The 20,946-nt window shown below is 41.1% G+C and overlaps 1 protein-coding gene and 1 long non-coding RNA gene across 2 annotated transcripts in view; one reads left to right on the top strand and one right to left on the bottom strand.

Moving 5' to 3' along the window:
• The window catches only part of LOC135213409 (uncharacterized), a 124,912-nt gene that overhangs the window by 39,962 nt on the left and 64,004 nt on the right, over positions 1 to 20,946 (top strand). The window lies entirely within an intron of this gene.
• The window catches only part of LOC135212976 (S-adenosylmethionine sensor upstream of mTORC1-like), a 22,785-nt gene continuing 2,352 nt past the window's right edge, over positions 514 to 20,946 (bottom strand). Inside the window, exon 2 of the mRNA XM_064246738.1 lies at positions 514 to 8,978. Within this exon, the coding sequence (XP_064102808.1) occupies positions 8,238 to 8,978 (741 nt within the window). The 3' untranslated portion in view covers positions 514 to 8,237. The remainder of the gene's footprint in view (positions 8,979 to 20,946) is intronic.

Below are 20,946 nucleotides of genomic sequence, written 5' to 3'. Positions count from 1 at the left end.
AGAGTATTCTTAGTCCATATACCATTATGTACATGCAAAACACACACAAATGATAGAACATTGAACTGAATTGGGTCAATTGGGCATAAACTGCACATTGATATTCTGCAAGTACAGTGAATACCCGTATTCGTGGGAGATGCATACCAGACCGCCAATAGCTAGAATCCACGAATACTTAGAACCCCCCTCTAAAAATGCTTATAACTGCCTATCTTGAAAGTTCAAATGCCAAATGTGTATTTAAAGTATCATCCTACATCAAATATACCTTGAATCATTATTCTATTACTGTATACAACCAATAACACAGAGCGAGAAAGAGAGAGCACAACCAATAACAGACAGACAGACAGACAGACAGCATTAAATGGGCAACATCACATATTTGACCATCGAGAGTGAAATTACAGTACTTATGAATTATTTCAGTGACGTAGAGAATATGAGAGAGAGAAGAGAGAAGAGAGGAGAGAGAGGAGAGAGAGGTAAATTCCTTTACAATACTCTATATATTTGATATGAATAGATTTAAATGAACCTCTATAGACAAAAGTTCTTCCCCTCCCATATGTATATCTCTTCCAGAGAGAGAGAGAGAGAGAAATAGAAATGAGATAATCAGGTGTTGGCAACAATTTGGACCCAGGTCACTTTCTGTCAAGTACAGTGACATTTCTGACAGGCCCAACCACAGCCCTTGCTTCACAACTTGAAAAGCAAAAGACAGGGAAAATTCTGTTCTTTAATTTACTTTTATTTTTTTAAATAACTTACTACAGAAATGCATAAATATTGTAATAACAGTGTATTTTTATTATTATTATTATTATTATTTAGTGTTACTAATATTTGAAAATTAGTACTTATATTTAATCATTTATTTGTCATACAAAACAGAGAGAGAGAAAGAGAGAGAGTTATTATTTTTAATTTTTAATATCATTTAATCTTATTAAACCTAATGCAGTACATATTAATCAATATTAATATTTGAAAATTGGTAAATCATTTTTATATCATACATATTCACTAATTAGTGAATATTTATCAATGAATAAATAAGTGTTGATACCAATTGTTTAAAAGGAGACTTTCCTGAGAGAGAGAGAGAGATTTTTCAGCATATCCTTTGACCCCTCAATGGCAATTATGAGAGAATCACTAAGATGGCAACACTCCCCTACCCTTGCAGTCAGGGTTCTTGACATTTATGAAAGCTCCACCCTCACCCCTCTCTCCAAGTCTCTTACTAAAAGACTGGGTTTTCCTTCATTCTTACATAATTTTTTAATTTATAAAATAAAATCTTACTAATTCACTTCATACAGTATTTTCTTTAATGAATTGATATTATTGCTATTTACAATAAAATTATTTGAAAATCAGTAAATCATTTATTCAGCATACAAAAAAATGCTAAGTCCCACAGAAAAATCTGTGAACAGGCAAGTCCGCAAATCTCAAGAATGCAAATACAGGTTGACTGTACTGCACATTTTATGAGATGTTTTTTAAGATGATTTTTAAACACTATATGTACATACATAAAGTGTTTTAGGTAAGTATGCAGAGCATATCTAATACTATACATAGGACAACGGGAATAGTAAGGTACGTAGTATTTTTATGCATACATACTAAGTATATTTTCGTGACTAAATACATTTGTGATGAAAAAAAAGATTTAATAATTTTCAAATACTACAGTTTTGTAATATACTAATGTAAACACAGCAAAATTCAATAACATAATTTGCTTTTCTTAACCAACCAATTTTCTGCAGATAAACCAACATGATGATGCTGTGACACCTTCTTAGAGCAGTACCCAGACGAAATGATACTCGACACACTATTGGCTTTCATCTGCAAAACAGCTAATCCAGGAGCAGCATTCATTTTCCTTCGCACTCATTTACTGTACACTTGGCATTGATTGATTGACATGAGTCCCATCTCATGAAGATGGAACTGTGAGTATCGCACATATCTCCTTCATCAGCCTCACTGTGTAGTGTGTTACTGATATACATGAACAAGATCACAAATCTGTGCTTTACGTATCAGCAAATATCAGTGTGAATCATGCCAAAAATGGCTCCTAAAATGCACCCTGCTCCTTCTAAGGATTCTGGCAAAGAGCCTAAAAGAAAGAAGGCGGTATAAAGTTTGACGAGGTGAAAGTTCTCGATATGTTAAAGGAAGGCAAAAGTTTCACTGCGGGTGGCGGCCATTTTAATGTGAAGTACAGTGAGATACATAAAAAAAAAAAGTGAAATTGGAAAGTGTAGGCATGAGCTACTTTGGTACAGCATAAACAGTGTCGACAGTGCGAGATAAAATAATCATGCAAATGGAATCTGTGCTGGTGTACTGTCGGAAGAAGAACATGCCCCTTGACTCCAACATCATTCGTGAAAAAGCGAGACAACTTTACCAGCAGTTATAAATTGCTACGGAAGGCGACGATGTAGAGGCACAGGAAGGTGACAAAGAAGGGGAATTAGAATTCTAGAGCTTTGATGAACCTGCGTCTGAAGAAGACAAAAATGATGAAGAGGAGGAAAAGCCACAACTGGGACCATCTTCAGCTCCCCAAGGTTTCAAGGCAAGCAAAGGATAGTTTCACCAGTTCCAGAAGCAGTTCCACATAAAGTCTGTTTCCCTACATGGGGTGTGACGGTAGAAAGTTACTCATTTAATTCATATTGGTTATTTACGAATTGATTCATCATCCTCCTCTAACTTCTTTAGATTATCACTGTAAGATTGATTATAAAACCACAAGAAGAAAAATTTTATTTACCAACAAATGTATAGCAGTGTAGCCACCCCTTGCTTTGTGTTTTTCTTCTCTATATGCCTGAGTCATTCCTATTTTTTTGGCAGCACTGATATACAGCGAAACGACGCACCAAAGATTTTTACCACTCTTCCCATTTGTCATGAATTTCTTCTATACTTGAAGATATATCCCCATTGAGGGACCCAGTGCTGGAGACAGTGATTGACATCTGCGGGAAATTCTAATGAAATAAAGAAGACATAAAATAAAGGAATTTTCTTCGTCGAAGAAATGAGACATGTGGGTTCAAAATATCCCCTCAAAAATGACAATTGAATTTTAGAGGCTATATCAACCCAAGTATAGGATAAGGCAGGAGATTTTTGGTAATCATCACTCTCCCCCCCCTCATCCTCACCATATATCAGCATCACATGCATCTGGATGAAGACTTCAGAATCTCCAATCCATCTATGAGGAAATCTGGTGTATGAAATTTCATTAATCTAGTTATATGATTAATGTCATGGGAAAATCACCCAGGACAGAGGCAGCCGCAAAATATCCCAAGACCTTCAAGAAGATTCTGCAGAAGAAAGGATAACACCCAGTAAAGGTGTTCAATATGGACGAGACTAGCCTGTTCTGGAAGAAGATGCCGTCCCGGACGTACCTCATGAAGGACGAAACCAAAGCCTCAGGATTCAAGGCACAGAAGGATAGGCTTACCCTCCTAATTTAGGGGAATGTGGCTGGCTTTCTGCCCAAACCAGGCCTAATTTACAAGGCTGCAATCCCCAGGGCACTCAAGAATAAGAACAAGGTGTCTTCTGGATGCTTAATCTCAAGACCTAGATCACCAAAGTCCTTACAGAGTACTGGTTCCATCAGAGCTTCATTCCTCAAGTTAGCCAATACCTTGGTGACTTAGACATGGAGTTCAAGGTGTTGCTGACTATGGATAATGCTGGTGGCCACCCTTTCGATCTTTATTACAAGGGAGTCCAGCTCAAGTTCCTCCCTCCCAACACCACCTCTCTCCTCCAGCCTATGGACCAGGTGTGATCTATGCCTTCAAGGCACTCTACACTGGGAACTCCCTCCAGCACCTTGTTGATGCAATGGAACATGACAGTGAATTATGCAGAAAGAGTATTGGAGTAAATTCAAGATTGCCTTGTGTCTGTCCGTCATCAACTGGTCACAGAAGGACATGAAGAAAGAGACCCTGAATGCATGGTGGAGTAAGTTGTGGCCGGAGTCCATAATTATACAGGCTTCTCTCCTGAGGAAATTTAACATTCGGCCATTAATAAGGCAGTCCAGTTGATGAAGTTGCCACCCTCACTGACACCCAATCTGATCCCCTGACAGACCAGGATTTGGAAGACCTGACAAAGTCTGCCAGAGAGGAAAAAGACACTCCAGGTTCAAGAGAGGAGCAGGAGCAGAAGGAGGAAGGCCTGACTTTGGAATGCCTGGCCCAATTTAGGAGAATGATCAACAATGCTCAGGAGTTTGTTGCAACATGAGATCCTTATATAGAACACTCCTTAGAATTTTCAAACATCCTTGATATGGCATTGGAGCCCTATAATCAAACCCTCACCACCATGAAGAAGCAATGACAACAGCTGCCAATCACCGTGTTCTTCACATGTATGAAGAAGGACCCTTCAAAGCCTCCCCAAACCCTGAAGTAGTTCCTCCCAGATCCCCTGAAGAAGTGCCTCCCAAATCACCTGAGTCAGTCCCTCCTGAAGCACCTCCGGAAGGTAAAGAGCTGCCCTCAGAGGTGATGCAACTCCTCTGCTTAGCCGTGCAGTCATCCTCATCACCATTCATTGGGCTACACAGCTAATTCATCATCACCATCTTTAATCAACATTCATCACAACAAGTAACTTATTTAAGTACTATGTTGTACTAGCGTATAAATTTTTTTGATGTTCATACATAATTTTGTTCTTTCTATCTCTCTCTTGTGATTTTCCTTGTAAAAAGAAAACTAGACAGCTTGAATAGTAACTGTATGAAAGAATATGTGCATAGTTCAATGCTTATGGGGGGACTGACTTATTTTCACACGTATGTAACTACCTACGTAAGTTATACAGTACATACATATATATTTTTTTAACCATAAATTGAAGATTTACTTTTAAATAGTAATATTATTTCAAAGATTAATATGTAAAGAAATAGGATAATATTTCAATGTATAATTGATGGATGGTATTTTTAGAAATACTTTGGTGCTTAAACATTCAAGATAGGCAATTATAAGCATTTTTAGAGGGGCGTTCTAAGTATTCGAGGATTCTAAATATTCACAGGGGTCTGGTACGCATCCCCCGTGAACATGGGGGGTTCATTGTACATCTGAAAGGACTTTTAGTTCTATGAACTGATCAAGTAATTAGAAGACTTGACTGATCTGTTCACAGAGACTGGACTCTTCCTATAAAGGTGGAGAGACATGAGTAGAGCCTTGTTACATAAAACATTAGGACTGTGGTCTTGTCTGAATGGTTACCACAGTCTATGAGTGAACTAAGATTAAGAATCATTGAAGTTGTGTAGAACTTCCAGCTCTATAAAAAAAAAGTGAAGGATCTGTCTTTCCGGGGACCACTCCCTCGGAATCCCTTGTTCTTCAAAGAGGCTCATCAATCTAGAAACCAAGCATTGAAAAGAAATCCATGTCTGGGTTCATGAATGAAGGAACTTTTTTCCAAAAGGCTAAGTTCAGATAACTATAAGCATCAAATACAAGAGGACCAAGGACCCCAGAGAAAACATCGTGTCATCATAAGGTCGACACACAGATCCTCGCACTTGGAAGACCCTGTCCCATAAGAAGGGTCTAAGATACTCCCTGTACTGGCAGGGACAAGGAAGGGTGCTTCCTACATCTCCAAAACCCTTCAATAGCTGTGGGCATACCTCTCATTGATTATAGACTTGCAGCCAAACAGCAAACTTGTAGAAGGATGTGCAGAATCGCAGTCAACTGTGCGAACTTGCTGCCAACTCTGCGGAATTTATGATAGCCATGAGCTTGACAGTACCCTCATATAGAACAAACAAGAGCAGAACTGAATGCAAATGAAAATCTGAAAAGTTAAAAGCGTCTTGAAAATTCCATAACCATAATAATCTGGGCACTGTGAGCTTACGCCAGACATACAGAGGAGGTCGCCGAGAATTAGAAAGATAAGGATGAGTACTCTAGTGCATTAGGAAGTGGTGCCAAGAGCCCGGGAATGGATCCAGGTAATCTGGAATTTGCACCTCACAGGAAAAATTGGACTGAGAAGGTGTAAGGCACTTCTCTTCTTGCTTAGGTACTAAAGAAGGGTCGTTTAACAAAGAACAAAACTACAAAAGGTTGTGAGAAGAAACTTTTACTGTTGACAGGAAGCAGCGTGAAGAGCCAAGAAACTTACGTCCTTCAAAAAATGTGGAACACTTCACGATTGTGTGCCATCCTTGTGCACAGGCCAAGTAAATCTCCATATTGTTCTACTTCAGTATAAGTATTGCCAAAGCAAGTACTGAGAGAGAATTGGAGAACGCATTGCAAAAGTCCTATATTAGGTTAGTCCAAATTGGCCAACGTCTCGTGGATGCCAGAGTCTAGAAACTTAATGTCCCAGACACGAAGGGGGAAGGAAGGCAGAACTCTTGGGCTGGCTGAAAGCAGTGACTCTTTGGTGGCCAGAAAAACTCCAAAATCCAAGAGAGGCAACTGAAAACAACAGGAGGACTCTGGCCAATACTCCACTTGACAGTCCAGAAAATTAGGACTAGAGGACAAAGAATGCACATCCCTATAGATGCCTTTTCAATGATTGTCTGTCCGCAGGTCTCGACCGAGGAGTAACTATCCGGGGGCAAACCCCTTAGGACTCCATGGACCACCAGTATGTCTCTTCCAGGTTTAGAGGTGTCTTGACAGGGATTGGCGTTAGGAGATCTGATAGGGTGAGATACCTGGGACCCGCAACAGGCTCTATTATGCGTAACCTCCAACCTCTCTCGGACTTCAGTGTGCCTCCTCCCATGTTTAGGGGAGTCTGACAGGGACTTTCTGTCTAGGAGCATTGAGGGATGAGTAGTCACCTCCTCCACCGCACAACACTATACTATCACAAGGTTAACATCAGCTAAACCAATCACAAGTCTGACAATGGTACAGGAAGGAAGCAAGGGAGCCAGGTGCAGGAGCAAGAGGATAAAATTAAAGGGCTAGTAGCAGGAGAGAAAAGCAGAAGGAGCTTCCACTCAGCACCCATGTACCAAAACTGTAGATGGTGCCAGGCATGCGGCCTCCATTGAAAAATACATGACTTAATTTGAGACCTGCACATGACTACTGACAGGATCAACCAGGTAGTTGATCGGCATCAGGAGAGCTAGTCGTCAGGCTGGCTAGGAGCTATCTGTGTTGATTCAGGTTCAGCATATGCACCGCTAAAGCAGAGTTAATGTATGGATCTCGACTGTTGACAGCATCCTCTGTAAAACCCATCACAGCTAAAATTCTCTCCTGCTACATTGTACCCTTTCACTTGAACAATTCTGGAAAGGAAAGGGTGATAAGCATTTAAATTTAAAGAAAATTTGCTATAGTAGTGGGCAATTACCTGCAAATTCACTATGAAGTGAAACATGTAATAAAATTAAATCAGAACTTACTAACTAAACAATGAAATACTACTAATCTTGCAAGAAATCCATTGCAGAAATGTATTTCATTACTGAAATTGGTTTAGTAGCGAATCAATGTTTACATTATACATAAGCTACTTGATAAAGATGGTAGCGAATGCAATTTTGCTTCATCACGCCACTGAGCAACAAAATGTTTACATTATTACACTGCTAGTAGCTTTACATTGTTGCATTACTCTCTGTAAAAATGAATTCAAGAAAAGCTTGTAAAGTTCCCACTGAAGCAATATTCAATAACAGATCAGTAGCGAACATAAATATCGGTTCGGAAACAAACCAATGTTTACGTTATAGTGTGCCACTTGGCGAGGGGTAGTTGAATTAATCAACTACAAGCAAATGATTGATATACTAGACTCTATTTAAAAACAGCGAAACAAGGGGAAAACTCATCCTGAAGCTTTCAACTGAAGCTACTCACATTAAAGTCCAATTAAATAAGTAGCAAAAAATGAACAACTGCTGCCACACCCAATGATCACCAGGAGTCACAGAAACGGAATGAGGATTGTCTGCTGATTCATTCCTAACCATCTCGTTAAGAGGTGATACTGGTCACCTAAACGGAACATTGGTTTCACTACTGCAAAATTTTAATGTAAGCTGCTGTGAATAAATGAAACTTACAGCTATGCAATTACTTGGCAAGTTACTTATATAAAAATGTGTATGTATGCATTTACAAGAAACATTGTTAGAATTAAAACCATTATCATTCCTTCCCTTCCTCTTCACTTTCTGAAAATTCCTGAAAATCCTGTGGAATATACATTTCTGAGCTAATATTTCTATAGTCTATGGCTGCAAACTTACTCTTCACCTGGGTCTTTTGCATAACAGCAATTTCTCTCTCAGCATCTAGTTTCCAAGCTGCTTTACACAGTCCTTTGCGAAAAACCATTCCATGGAAGTGTGTTAGCTTTTCATACTTAGTTCTTGAAAATCCAAGAAATCCTAAAGACATTTTCCACAATTTATATATGTGAACATTAGCATTTTGGTGTTTACTGTCTGGAGTAATGATGCAAAGTATACCATTAGGCCTAAGAAGACTGTAAGCCTTCTGACAGCACTGAAATCTCTGTTTTGGAGAAGGAATATATTCTAAAAAGAGAGAGAACACTAAAACATCAAATGAATTACTTTCTAGAGATGAAATACAATTAGTAATTTTGCTCTCTTCAGGTTTACAACCATTTCTATTTTCTTCAGTTATTTTTTTATCACAAATTAGTTTCTTCTCATCTAAGAGAGGACACTCGCTTAACTTTGTCCTTGAATTATCATTCACTGGTCCTCTGGCTTCTGAGGTTTCACCAGAATCTTCAGATGACACTTCTTTCTCTGGATGTAATTGTGGGAAATTCTTTCCATAATCCTCCACATTGCTGCTTTTATCCTTGTTTTCACTTACAGTAACTTGTAAGTTCAAGAAATCACATTGTGCAACACTCTGAAAATGAGAAAACTATTAGTTGACAACTTTACTGAAGCAAGGACTAGTACAAGTTAATACATACACACTACATCATTTCCCATAAAACTGAAGTGCTAAGGAAAATTATTTGTTCATACACAGAACACACCTTTGGTCTTAATAAATTAAGTAGAAAGGATACCCAAGTGTAATTTGTAAACCAAGCTGCTTTGACAAAGGGGGTAAATGGAATTATTCTATCTTATTTCCATAAACATATCTTAAAACTTTTGAAAATGTGTGCCAGACCCTTTTATGATAACATTTATACAAGCATCCACATTTTTTCATGACATCATGTTATAAGCCTTTCAACTTTAATATTAAAGATAATGATGCAACAAACCTTCACAGTTTACCATCTCTACTACCTGTCACCTACAATTGATAAATGACTGAGAAATAGATTATGGTTATTCCATTTGTCTAGAATCCTCACCCAACAGAGGGGACGATCACTTTCTCGGCTACTACAAGAAGCTCTTATAATGGTCTCCAGCCACTTACACATCTATATGTCACAAATGATTGGAAAATGTTGCTGGACTCTCCAAGATCCTACTATTAAAACAGTACTGTATTGATAAAAAATAACTGCTCTTAAATCAATGAATTCAATAAAACTTATGAAAACGAGTAATCTTAAAGAGCAATTAAATCAGTAGTCTTTTTGAAAGAGATGGGAAAGATCCCATTAGGGTCTAGGACACCATAAATGTCAAGTCCCAGAAGCAAAGTTGCTCACAATGGCTTGACCGAGTTTTGCCTGTTGTTTAGGATAAATACAGCAGTTTCATCAACTACTACAAGGGGAGGCAACCTTGAATCAATGCCATAGTATGTTGATCATCATCAATGGAAAATCAAGATCTCCTTCCCACCTTCCTTAGTTCTCTCATACCTGAGTTTGACTTACAAGCCTAATGAAATTATGCCACAAAAAGTCTGATCTATTGTTCCTCCAATAATGATAAGCTTCTTATTTTCTTGGTGGGCAAGCTTACATGCTTATCTTTAAGATGAAACTTGAGGATTTTAGATGGAATTCTCGTCTTGATAATTCATTCCAAAATCCTCAAGTTTCATCTTAAAGATCATACAGTACTATGTCTTCATCTGTCACTTTTTCACAATTCCAAATATTGTGATGGGGTTACATTCTGATGAACCTATTGTAGGGGTGAAAATATATGTGTGTGTAAATTAAGGCAAAGGACACAAAGGAAAGCGAAACGAAGGAGTACTGCGAGGTCTTTTGACTCAATGTCCTTTACTTAGCAGACTGACAATTATATGAAGATAAGTTTACAAAGAAGGGTCATATAAATGACAAATAGGGATTATACAGGAAAATATGTAGTACCTAGAATCCAATCAACCTGGGGAATTAGTAAACTTCCCAAAAAAGGGTTACAATTTAAGAAGTATACAAAAGGTTAACTCTGACTGCTCAGAAGCAGGATAAGACAATTAAGAGATTATACAGGGAAGTAACTGACCACACACAAAATTTCATTTTGGTAAACAATAAAACCTTTTTTTGCATGGTAAACCTATTTACAAAAAATATATCAAACATACCGTACATATACAAAGAAAGTATCTATCAGGTAGCTAATTTGTAATTAAGTCTGGGATTTTATCTTTAAGATAATTTTTAAACATGTCACTTATACAAGGGTCAAGATAATACAAGCCAGAGCTAATATTTAAATTACAATTGGAAATAAGTTGTATAATTGCAGATTCTAAAAAATTTAGTGACAAGACATCTTTTGATCTTGCAATTACTGAACTGTCATTCCAATTTCTTTTGTGATTGTTTTCACTTGAATGAATATTGCATTACGTGTTTGCCCCATTTTGACAGAATACTTATGATATTTAATTCTTAATTCTAAATCTTTGCTAGATTGGCAGGTATAAAACAATGGTCAACCCAAACATGGAATTTTATATATTATTTTTTATTAGAATTCCTTTTAGTGTTTTATTACAAGAAAAAAGAAGGCTGACCTTATAAGATTTTAAGTTTTTAGGGTTTTGAAACTGCTAAAAGATATAAAGCTAAGAATGTTCTTAGAAAAGGGATTTTGACGAAGGAAAAATCTATTTCTGGTGGAAGACCTGTGTCGCCCAGTGAAAAGTTCCTGTAGCTCACTTTTGTAAGTATAAATAGATCCTAAATACAGGCGGTCCCCGGGTTACGACGGGTCCGGCTTACGACGTTCCGAGGTTACGACGCTTTTTCTTAAATATTCATTGAAAAATCCGCCCTGGGTTACGACGCTTGTTCCGAGGTTACGACGCTGACGCTTCCGACGCTCTGAGTTTACGACGCTTTTAAAAAACACATACTATGATAAGATAAGAATCCTTTTATAGTTTAGCACAGTTTCTTCTCTCTCTCTCTCTCTCTCTCTCTCTCGTCTCTCTCTCTCCTCTCCTACTCTCTCTCTCTCTTTGTATTTTCCAACGAAAATAATCACTATAATTCTCTCTCTCTCTCTCTCTCTCTCGTCTCTCTCCTCTCTCTCTCTCTCTCATCCTCTCTCTCTCTCTATACTACAAAGATGTATGTTTTTTAGTATGATAAATAAATGATTTACTATTTTCAAATATTAATATTAATTTATACAGCAATAATATCAATTCATTAAAGAAAATACCATAGTGAATTAGTAAGATTTTAGCTTATATTTAAAAAATTATGGAAGAATGAAGGAAATCCCAGTCTTCTTGAAGTAACTTCCAGTGACCTTTTCTCGAGATGCAGGAACTAAAACTGTCAGCTATATATCAAGTTCTGTGACAGCCATGAGGGGGAAGAGCTGGGGGAGAGCTGCAGTGTTGCAATCATGTGGTTCTGACATCTCTCTCTCTCTCTCCTCTCTCTCTCTCTCTCTACTACTCTCTCTCACTCTCTCTCTCGCTCTCACCTCTCTCTTCTCGTCTCTCTCCATCTCTCTCTCTCCTCTCTCTCTCTCCTCTCTCTTTCTCATTTACTGAGACTCGAGATTTTTTATGTACTTGTACTATTTGTTTTTAATACTTTCAAATAATAATAATAATAATAATAATAATAATAATAATAATAACTGTAATTACAAAATTCATATGTGATAGTATTTTAAAGAAATACAATACGTACTAATCTATCCATGTCACTTTTAATTAAGGTTAACTCTCTCTCTCCTCTCTCCTTTCCTCTCTTCAACTCTCTCACTCTCTCTCTCTCTCCTCGTCTCTCTCATCATTTTCGGCAACCATCTCTCTCTTTCTCACCTCCCTCTCTCTCTCTCGCTCCTCTCTCTCTCTCTCTCTCTCTCTCTCTTTGCCACACAAGATAATAATGTGTCATACATAGTGGTGGTAACTCCCTCCTCTCTTTCGCTGGAAGCGTTATAAACAGAGAGAGATAAACACTCTCTCTCTCTCTCTCTTTTACCGAGATGAAAGAATTTTTATGGTACTAGTATGTAAAATGTTTATTGATAATTTCAGTATTCAATAAGAATAATAATAATAATAATAATAATAATCCAATAATAATAAAACTTTAATTACAAAATTCATAATGGTCGTATTTTAAAGAGATGAAAATTACCTTTCCATTTCACTTGTAAGGATAATTCCTCTTTCTTACTGAGATGAGAGAATTTTTATGGTAGATGCACGTGTTTATTATATTTTCAAATAATAATAATAATAATAATAATAATAATAATAATAATAATAATAATAATAATTAAGAGAAGTAGTAATAATACGATAACTAATTTCAAAAGAAAATTCTTCCCTTTGTCTTTTTCTGTATCAATTTCCCCATCACTCAACTCGAGTGACACTCAAGCTTAACAATGCCATACAATGGTCAACGAATTTAATGGTTTTATGTAATCTCTCTCTCTCTCTCTCTCTCTCTCTCTCTCTCTCTCTCTCTCTCTCTCTCTCTCTCTCACTCTCACTGAGATGATCATTTTCATGGACGTGTATGTAATAAGTTTATCATTAATATTTTCCAATAATAATACTATAAGTACAAAATTCATATCTGAGTATTTTAAATACAATAATCATTCCATTTATCTCTTTTAAATACTGTAAGGACAACTCTCTCTCTCTCCTCCTCCTCTCTCTTCTCTCTCTCTCTCTCTCTCTCTCTCTCTCTCTCTCTCTCTCTCTCCCTCTCTCCACAAGATACTTGTCATACATTTGGTGTTTCTATTTCTTCCTTTTATCTCTCTCGCTCTCAGCAAAAGAATTGATAGACAGACAAACATAATTGCACAGTCCTCTCTTTCTCACTTCTCTGGAGAAATATATGTATTTATGGGAGGGGGAAAAAGTTGCCTACAGACGTTCATTTCAATCTATTGAAACCTAAGGAGTTATCTCTCTCTCTCTCTCTCTCTCTCTCTCTCTTGTATTTTAATGAAAATATACAGTAATTTGTGAATACACAGTGTTGCACATGAAAAAAAGTAAATTAGTGATAATTTTAGAGATACGGCCCTAAGAAAAATTGCAAATTATTAGTGAAATTTTCCCTGTGGCCATGTTTTCAAGAACGTCGTTCCGGCTTACGACGATTTTCGGGTTACGACGCGTCTTAAGAACGGAACCCCTGTCGTAACCCGGGGACCGCCTGTATACCAGAGAAAAAAGCTAGCATGGTATGCTGAGGTTACTACCCTCGCGCGAGCACCCAAAGGGTTTCGGGTATAAAGTACAAGGCGAGTGGAAGCCACTATTCACAGGTTTTCTGCCAATTAGAAGATTCCTTTCCAAAATCCCTCTCACGGTAAGAGCCGTTGCAACGGTTACTCCTCCTTCCTCGCTCTCGCTACTACTACCCGACTCGCGCGCCATCTGCATTCCTGGAATAGACACCCTAGCTTGGATTGGTTAAGGGTGGAGAAAGAAAATAGAAGGGCTGGGTTCACCGGGCGACACAGGTCTTCCCCAAGAAATAGATTTTTCCTTTGTCAAAATCCCTTTTCTGGGTTCGACCTGTGTCTGCCGGTGAAAAGGTATCAGAGAATCCCCATCCAAGTTCAACAGATACCAAATAAATATATAAAAGGGGGTTAATGAAACCTAAGGTTCATTTAAAGAATAATTTTTAATGCATAATGAGGTAGGACTTTACTTACTTACTAATTATACTAGGACTTAAACTATGGCTTAGAACTAGTAATAATAAAATAATATAATACAATTTAAACATGGTATCTGAAGAAATATACAGGGTATATACAGACAGATCCATAAAGCAATTACGGTCTCAACACTATATACAGACAGATCCATAAAGCAATTATGGTCTCAACACTATATACATGTTCTAGTGGCAGGATGACAACCAAACCGTCATGGCCCAGGGGAGAGGGGTTTGGTAGGGAATATGAGCGAGGCAGGTAGGAAGGAGAGAGTATTAAGGGGAAGGAAGTGACCAAAGGTTAAGGAAAGGATTTAGACAAGATTCATCATTCAGGGGAGACTATGCTCCCTGCAGCAACAGCTGGAAATTTAAGGGCCTCTAGGTTTTTTAGATAGTGGCGTTTAAAAACTGCTGGAGATTTCCAACCCGTATATTTCTTCAGGTCCTCGAAATTCATGTTGTGAAAGTAGTTAATGGAGGTAGCCACTGCTCGGATATCATGGACGTGTGGGACTGAATCCGGATTGGCCTGTTTAATAAAGTAGAGTATTTGTTGTCTAATACCTTTAAGAGAAATCGTACTACCTTTCTCTCTAATGAAAAGGGGGCCTGAAGATTTTTCGGATGTTCTGGCTAAGAAGGATTTAAGGGTAGTGACAGGGCACAATGATGTGCCCTGTGTCAGAGGGATGATTTTCCATGGAGCCCATCTGTTTTGTGGGTCCTCATTTTTCGCCAAGAACCTCCTATCTGGGGATAGTAATACTTCCCCCGATGGGAGGAATTCTATATGGTCTGGATTCCTAGAGAGAGCCGAGAGTTCAGATATTCTGGCACCTGAGGCCATGGCCATTAGGAATAAAGTTTTCCTAAGCAGGGTTATATAAGAGCATGACTCATTATTGGTGTCTGAGGCTAATTTGAGTACGTCATTCAAAAACCAAGAGACCGTATGAGGGCGGTCCATTGGTCTCAGGCGGGCACATGCTCTTGGAATGGAGGAGAAGTATGCATCTGACAAGTTAATATTAAAGCCAACCTGAAAAATCTTTTTTAAGGGTGACTTGATTGTTGTAATGGTACTAGCGGCTAGGGCTTTCTCAAATAGAGTTCTGAAGAACGAAATTGCCAGATTCGTGGTCATTTTATGAGCAGCTGAGTCTCTTAGAAATTTGGCCTTTATCTGATTCTATAAACAAAATGTTTAGTGGATCGATACTAGCGTCCTTTTGGGCTGCAAACTTCATGAAGTCCATAAAGCTGACATAGTCTGAGTTTGTACTGTCTGTGTCAGTTCTGGACGAGGGATCCGTTTGGGTCGGAGCTTCAGTTCTAAAAGAAGCGGAAACCAGTTGCTCTTTGGCCAGTTGGGTGCCACTAATGCTACTTGTCCTGTGGAAGATCGTAGCTTGTGCAGGACCTTCATCAGAAGATTCACCAGTGGAAATAGATAAATCTTCTGCCAATTATTCCAATCTATGGACATCGCATCTGTGGCGTAAGCTAGAGGGTCCAGGTTGGGTGCCACGTAACATGATAGTTTGTGGTTGGATTCTGTGGCGAAAGTGCGTCTGCAATAACATTCTTTACTCCTGCCAGGTGATTTACTGACAAGTGCCAATGATTTTTCGCCACCAATGAAAATATTGCAATTAGCACTTGATTTAGATTGCTTGACCTGGAGCCTCCTTTGACTATGCAATGTACCACCACTAGGCTGTCCAAAGCTACTCTCACATGACTGTTCATGGCCAGTGTTAGTCGTTTTAAGGTCAGGAAAACTGCCATGGCTTCTAGAACATTGATGTGGAACTGGCGGAACATATCCGACCATGTTCCCTGTACTTTCTTGTATTGTGAATATCCTCCCCAGCCGCTCAGTGACACATCCGTATGGATGGTTAGAGACGGCGGAGGGAATTGCAGTGGTACCGACTTGGCCAGATTTCTGTGTTTCGTCCATGGACGAAGCCTCTTTGTCAGAATAGGTGGAATTACTGAAATCTTGTCCCTGAGATTGATGTTGGCTCTCTTTCTCCAGACTCGATTAATGTCCTTCAATCTGGCTTTTAATAGGACATCTGTTACTGATGAGAACTGTAGCGAACCTAGGATTCTCTCTTGGCTACGCCGAGAAGCCTTTTTGTTCTTGAGGAACTGTTTGGTAGCCGCTGCTATCTCCTTGGCCTTCTTGAGTGGAAGAGATAGCCTGTCTTTTATTAGGTCCCATTGGATTCCCAACCATTGGAAGCAGGAAGCCGGAACCAGCCGAGATTTTTCCTTGTTTATCTGGAAGCCCAGAAATTCCAAGAATTCTATCACTTTGGCTGTCGATTTGCGGCACTCTTCGACGCTGGCTGCCCAAATGAGCCAGTCGTCTAGATAGGCTACTAACATAACCCCATGAGTTCTTAGTTCTTGGACTATCGTCTCTCCTAGTTTGGTGAATATCCTGGGCGCGATGTTGAGCCCGAACGGCATGACTCTGAATGAGTAAGCCTTGTTTCCTAGCCTGAAGCCTAGGTACGGAGAGAAGTTCCTTGTTATTGGAACATGATAGTAAGCATCTGTAAGATCTATAGAGGTGGTGACAGCCCCATGGGGAAGTAAGGTCCGCACCTGCGAGACTGTCAACATGCGGAACTTGTCGCAATGAATGTATGAGTTGAGACGGGACAAGTCCAGAATCACTCTTCTTTTGTCCGAATCCTTCTTTGGGACACTGAACAGACGTCCTTGAAATTTTAGTCCTTTCACTCTTTTTATGGCCTTCTTCTGTAGGAGATCTTTGGTATAGTCTACAAGGTCCGCCGTTGGTATCTGATAAAATCTTAATGGCGGAGGGGGTCCTTTCTCCCATCTCCACCCCAGACCTTTGGAGACTATACTGTGGGCCCATGGACTGAAGGTCCAATGGTCCCGGAAGAGATATAATCTCCCTCCTACCTGCGGGCTCTCATTGATTGGTTGCAGGTCTGTTACCTCTACCTCCCCGGAAACCTCTACCCCTTGGTCCGCCTCGTAGCCGGGAGCCACCTCTGGCCCTGCTACTTCCCGCATGCCTGCTGTAGCTGCGAAATTAATCCCTTGCTTCATAGGCGGGGTTAAAGGCTGGGGAGGTCATAATAGCTGTGGAGGTTGAAGGCTGTTGGGCCGGCAGAGTTTGCAATAAGACAAACTGCTGCTGCGGCTGAGCCTTCGTTACCAACTTATGAGACCGGAACTGCTTGAACAACTGTTTGCGGACGGGAGGCCTAGTAAGGATTGAATTTCCTTGGCCTCTTCTTGGGTCTGGTTTGGTGTCCGGGGGTCTCAAACTTCTGTTTGAAGGGGAGTCCCCACTGGACCTGGAGGCTCTGGTTGGCTCTGACTGCCTCTCGAGAGATGCTATTAACCTCGTCTTGCGGGAACAGGTTTTCTCCCCAGATTGAGGATTTTATTAGCCTATTAGGCTCATGCCTTATGGAGGCACCCACCAGTACATACTTCCTGCAAGTCCGCCTTGATTAAATGGTCCGGAATTTTAGGCAGCCTCTCGGATAATAAAGTAGAAGCGCAATCCGGGTCAAGTTTACCTGATGTAAAGGTGGCCGGGGCTTCGTTCCAGAACTCCCTACTTGCGGGGAAGAGAAGAGAGGTAGCCTTTGTCTCTTTTAGTACTGGTAGGGGTTTGTCCTCTGCTACTGCTTGTAAAGATAGTTCCGCTACCTGGTCTGTACAGGGCGACGGAACCTCGTCCGGGGTCACAAACATGGTGAAGGTACCCTTGTGTGGCGTCAACCTAGTGTTGACGCAGTCCCAGTCAGTGAGGGTGCGCGCCCAAACAAGCTTGGGATTGGTCCCTAGGGAAGATCACTGTCTCCTTCGGGACCTTGACTACTCTAACTAGCGCATGTTTCGCTAGTCTGACAAATCTGGGAAAAGGAAATTGGAGACCCACCGGGAAGAGCTCAAAGTCCTCCAATGGACGGGTTCTGCACCCTTCAATTGTTAACTTCCCATCCGAAAATGGGGCATGTAAAGCTAACTGCCACGGGTTGTTCTTATCAAATGGCGGTAACTTTGACGCATCCGGCACTGACATAGCCAGCACCGAGGATCCAGAGTGGAGAAATCCGGTCATCATATCTTCCAGGGGCCTGATCCTCTCAGCCAAAGATGTTATTGCCTGGCCGGAGATGTCAGAGCCCGAGGCAAGTCATAACGACTCAAACCTCTCATCAACTGCTTCCCTAACCTTCGACATTAGAAGGTTAGCGAGCGTCTCATAATCGAAACCAGACTCCGTCGCCTTGGATCTGGCAGACTTGGCTCTTGACCCCTTGGGGGGGAGAGAATCCTTGGCAGCAGGTGACTTAGCAGACGAAGTCGACGGCCATGGGAGCCGGAGATGACTCAGTCGCTGCTGACAGAGCTGGTTTTGATCCCTTTGGCAGGGATTTCGGTTTTACCAATTTGATCTTGGGAACGACCGAAAGCGATCCTTCCCAAGTAGGGGCGGGCTTAGAGAAGCCCAGGAAAGAAGAGGAAGAAGGAGTAGGACTTAGGAGACTCCCTGCCTCACTTACCTCCCCACCTACTTCCTCCTCAATGGTCATGGGTTCCGTGTGGATGCTGATGGCCGCCACCTCTCCTGCCATCAAGTCCTCCTGCTCCTCTGGAAGGGGCGTCATCTCCGCCCGGATGGCTTCTATTATGGGGGCGCCCACCTGCGCCGGAACAGACGTCGATGGGGACCCCTTGAACAGAAGGGAGCCCAGTCTTGAGTCTAGTACATACGGCTGTCCTGCCAGCGCATTTCTTCCGAACCCGGAGACCCAATGCCTAAAATCAATCCTGGCGGAATGGCGGACGTCATCGGCAGTCTGTCAGAGAGGGGAACGAATTAACCTTCCACTCAGGGGATAATATTTGTAAAACTTTTCAGTTTATTATAATCAAATTTTTCATACCGATGATGTAGCAAAGATACTTACCTGCTCATCCGTGAGAAGGGACACCATCTCATAGCAGACGGTGCACGCCTCCGGGTGCCAGACCATGTAGCTGCCAAATTGCACCGCGCAGTTCGCATGAGAGCGGCACATCTCATGTCCGTAGATTTTGCCGAGGGAGGCGGAGCACCCTGGCGTCTGGCAACGTACCTTCTGTAAGTTGAAATCTCAAATGAGTATCAGCCTCAAGGGAGAGCCGGAGCTAATTCCGGCGAGAGCATGCAACTTAACCTAGATATTGGTTCAAGCCTTACTCACCAACAATTTCAACTCACTGAATGAATAAAAGAATATCTTTAGATATAACTGCCTGCTCCCGCTCCCGTTCCTGGGGGTTAAATGTATGTCTGGTACGTGGGATCTGATATCCGCCGGGACCGGAGAAGAGGAAGGACCTCACCTCTATTATGGTTGGCCGGATCAGAAGGCTACGTATTAACGTAGACGCATACCTGACCCATCTACTGTTCCCACCGGAGTAGGGGGGGGGGGGGGGGGCAAGAATGGGAACTGAGCTACAGCAAGCTTAATGCAACACTCCGGTAGCAGACGTGAGGGTGAGTCATGCTCCGTCGGTACCCGTAAAGGTCCGGAGATGTCCATAGTATAGTCCCCAAAGCTTAGCCTACTCAACGTCTCGTCTCTCAGTGTCCTAAGCACTGCCTAAAGAACGGACCAAAACGGCGGGTCAGGGAAAGGTAATTCCTGTATCTATCGAGGGGGGAGCGTAACTCCTATCCCGAGTCCGCAGCTGGGGGCGGACAACCGGAGAGAGAGACCACTGAGCGGCGGAGCTGTATATGTACAATCCGGAGCGATGTCCGCCGGCCGGTGTGGTACTAGACCGTTGTAAGGCCGGCGGAGCTATTCACTCGGAGACATAAGGGATTATATATAATACCCATAACCCCACCTCTCCCACCCCCTTCTTTCCCACTTAAGTAAAAAACTCGAGCGGCCGTTCATCGATAAGACTACTAGTGCCGCAAGTTATAAGGGTTCGGCAGAGCCTAGCCGGAAGGGGGGGGGTGGGGGGGGGGGGAGGTGGTATGTGGGGTGGTCGGTCGTGATCGTCTGGCCACCAACCCGGTCAGAGATGGACACCTATTAGAGGTTGTGTAGCCTACTACACTGCAGGGGTGGTAGTCCGACTGGGCCTGTGGCCCGTCGTGGTTGGTACAGCAACCGATCGGTGTGGCTCTCGACCAGAAGGACATAGCCTACTACTAAAGGTTGTACTAAAGGAGGCTAGGCCAAGACGAAAACAAACCAGACCATTTAAAGTACAGCAATACAAAGCAATGTATAATAATAATAATATGTATAATTAATAATGAGGCATCATGGAAGAGTTGTAAAGGAATCTATGGTTAAGGAGAATACCCAGTATGGATCTAGCTTAACCTTCCAAGATCACTACAGAACCGGACAGTTAGGCCAAATCTCCCCTAAGACATCACGATGTGGACAGTAGCCCTCAACCAAACCTACTAAATTCGAATTTTTTCGATTCAGATTGGCCGGGAGGATAGGTCCAACAATGTGAACAAAGAGAGAGAGGCTCTTTATCCTTGATATCCTCCCCTCTAGCACCGTAGCGCTAGCAGGGGGAGAGGCATAAGGGTACAGGGCTAGGGACACTTAGCCTACCTTCCAAGTCTAACTTAGGATTGGTCGGTTAAGCCAGGGGGGAGAAAGCAACTCTTCCAACCTCAACAGTAATATGAAATAACTTGTATACTTGAACATCTATTTGGTTCGTTTTAAACAATAACTCATGCACATG

The sequence above is a fragment of the Macrobrachium nipponense genome, chromosome 42 (genome assembly GCF_015104395.2).
Source record: "Macrobrachium nipponense isolate FS-2020 chromosome 42, ASM1510439v2, whole genome shotgun sequence".
In the NCBI taxonomy this organism is placed as follows: Eukaryota; Metazoa; Arthropoda; class Malacostraca; order Decapoda; family Palaemonidae; genus Macrobrachium; species Macrobrachium nipponense.
The sequence above is the reverse complement of the archived record's forward strand: the minus strand, read 5'-3'. Positions and strand labels throughout refer to the sequence as shown.